This window comes from Hipposideros armiger, unplaced genomic scaffold (assembly GCF_001890085.2).
Source record: "Hipposideros armiger isolate ML-2016 unplaced genomic scaffold, ASM189008v1 scaffold_54, whole genome shotgun sequence".
Taxonomy (NCBI): domain Eukaryota; kingdom Metazoa; phylum Chordata; class Mammalia; order Chiroptera; family Hipposideridae; genus Hipposideros; species Hipposideros armiger.
In genome coordinates this window covers 2,695,276-2,697,917 of record NW_017731404.1, presented here as the reverse complement: position 1 = coordinate 2,697,917, position 2,642 = coordinate 2,695,276, and the positions used below count along the sequence as shown (strand labels likewise).

The following is a 2,642-nucleotide window of genomic DNA, read 5'->3' as shown; positions in this document are numbered from 1 at the left end:
GGAAGGGACTAGATTAAAAGTTGTCTTTCAAAAGCTGCAGCTTTGCCTTCAGATTGGTTCTTGTGTCCCAGTCAGTGAAAATGGAGTATGATGGATTAGGGTCCCTGATGTGCTCTCCCTGTAAACAAACAAACAAACAAACAAACGAACGAATGATGAGACGTGTTCTTCCTGAAGAGTTCTCCGAAGTCTTGACTGCAGTGCCATCGAGTTCAGTATATTCTGTCTGATGACATATGTAGCTGACCTGTGGCTCTGGCGTGTACATCAGACTGGATTATGGGTGGGTCCAGGGTGCAAGCCAGTAACAGCAGCGGATATTTATGTAGTGCTGTCTGTGATCTGAGCAGTTTGCACAGGTCCACGTGAGGCTGGTGCTATTATTATCTTCCTTTTTACACTTGAGGAACACAGCTAGTGAGTGGTGGAGCCCAGACTTGAACCCAGGAGGTCTGGTTCCTGAGAAGGTGCTTATTACTCTTGTCCAAACCAGAATCGAATGCTGGTTACCCCATGCCAGTCACCTTGTGGGGGGTTCTGTCACCCACCGAGTCCTTACGACAAGCTTGTGAGGTCTGCATTTCTCCCCATTTTAATGACAGGACACCTCGAGACTTAGCAAGGCCAAGGAGCTAGTCCAGGCTCCCACTGAGTGAGCAGTGGAGGGAGGATTTGAACCCAGGTCTCTCTGACCCTAGCGCTTACGGAGGAAGTGGGAAATTGGGTATTTATTTTCCCTTTTTGGTCGCTGGCCATTGATTGGCTATTTTTACAAGGACTAGTGCAGGAGCTGCCCAGAGCTGCCACCGGGAGGCTTCTTGAAGTGCAGGTGAGTAGATGGTGCCCAACCTCCCTCCACAGGGTCTTGCTTTCTGAGGACGGATCAGCTGGATGGGGAGACGGACTGGAAGCTGCGGCTCCCTGTGGCCTGCACGCAGAGGCTCCCCACGGCCGCTGTGAGTAGCAGTTCCCTGCAGAAACACAATCTGGGAGTGGTCCCAGCAGGGCTCTCACACTCTGATCCCCTCAGGGGCCAGACCTGGGATGTCAGATGTGAAGTGAGGCAGGTGGGGTGGAATGGGGTCCTGGGGAGCCTGGAGTGCCTGTTGGTTCCTGGGGCCCTGTGAAATGCAGACCCGTTGTGCAGGATGGAGTGCTTTCGAGGGGCGCTCTTAAACCCTGACAAGGTACCTAGCTTGACATTGAAAGGTGAGCAAGAGCATGCCACTCCTCTGCGCAGAACCTCCAAAGGCTTCTCAGCTTCCTGAGAGTCAATCCTACAGTCCTTGCCCTCATCCTCAGGCCCCATATGATCTGTCTGCTAAGCCCTGACCCCTGCTTCTGGCCCTCTCCCCTCCCCCACCGGCTGCAGCCACACTGCCCATCAGGCATGCCTCTGCCTCCCCGTATTTGCCCTCGACGTGCCCTCCACTGGGAACGGTCGTAGCCCAGTGTCTGTGGCCGGGCACCTCCACCACATCAGTAGGTTTTGTGTACAGGTCCCCTTATCTGACAGGCATTTTCTGACCACCCTTTCATTCCATTCCCACTCACACACTTCAAGGCAGTATCTTCGAGAGCAGGGTTCTGTCTGGTATGTTCATTGTGGAATTCTCAGGGCTTGGAACAGCATGCGGGACCGTGTGTGAACCAGCACACAGGCCCCCTCTGAGACGGTGGTCTGCATGCTCAGAGCTCCCCACCAGCCCGCTGTCATTCACAGCACAATTTGTAGAGCGAGGGAAGGGAGAGAGAGCCGAAGAGTAAGTTTAAGCAGAAGCCACCTGGTTGGATGTGGCCTGTGGACTAGGCAGACTAGCTTACAGAATCACAGAATGTCACTAACAAGCGCCCAGAGCCCAACACGCCCCATCAGTGGCCTGCAAGCATTAAGCGGAACCCGTACGCTTTTCCTGGTCACGTTGGTTGATGCCTCCCTTGACCACATTCTGTGAGGAAGGTGTGGGCAGGACAAAGTTCTTGGTCTTAGGATAGTTAGCACAATAATAACCGTGCCCATGGGACTGGTGATTTTCACCCACAATAATAAGTGAACCAGTGCCATTATTATTACTATAGAGGGAGCCCCCAAAAAGGATACACATTTTAAGATAGGAAAAAACTATTAAAATTGTGTTAAACTCAATATATACCGATAACAAAAGGTGAATGCAGGTCATATGTATACGTTTTTTTGGCACCCCTGGTATTTTTTTAAAGCAGGAATTGTAGAGCAGTGAGTTTCTAACTGTGCTTAGGAGCCCCTGGGAACCCTTAGAAGGCACCGTCGTGCTCCTCCCCGCTTGTCTAACAAGGGGGGTTCTGATTTATTTTTTTTTAAAGATTTTATTGTGGAATTGGGGAAGGGGAACAGCCAAGTTGTTGTCCTTCAGTCTTAGTTGTGGAGGGCGCAGCTAGCTCAGCTCCAAGTCTAGTCGCCATCCGGCTGCCCGTCGGCAGCTCAGGGCATCTCAACTCAAGGTGCCATGTTCAATTTTAGTTGTGGGTGGGCATAGCCCACCATCCCATGCAGGAGTCGAACCAGCAACCTTGTTGTTAGGAGCACATGTTCTCACCAGCTGAGCCATCCTGTCACCTGTTGGCAGCTCAGCGGCTGCTCGGCTTGGGCTGGGACTTGAACC

The 2,642-nt window shown here is 52.0% G+C and overlaps 1 protein-coding gene across 1 annotated transcript in view; it reads left to right on the top strand.

Moving 5' to 3' along the window:
- The window catches only part of ATP9A (ATPase phospholipid transporting 9A), a 99,018-nt gene that overhangs the window by 25,867 nt on the left and 70,509 nt on the right, over positions 1-2,642 (top strand). The window contains exon 4 of the mRNA XM_019640922.1: positions 862-956. Within this exon, the coding sequence (XP_019496467.1) occupies positions 862-956 (95 nt within the window). The remainder of the gene's footprint in view (positions 1-861; positions 957-2,642) is intronic.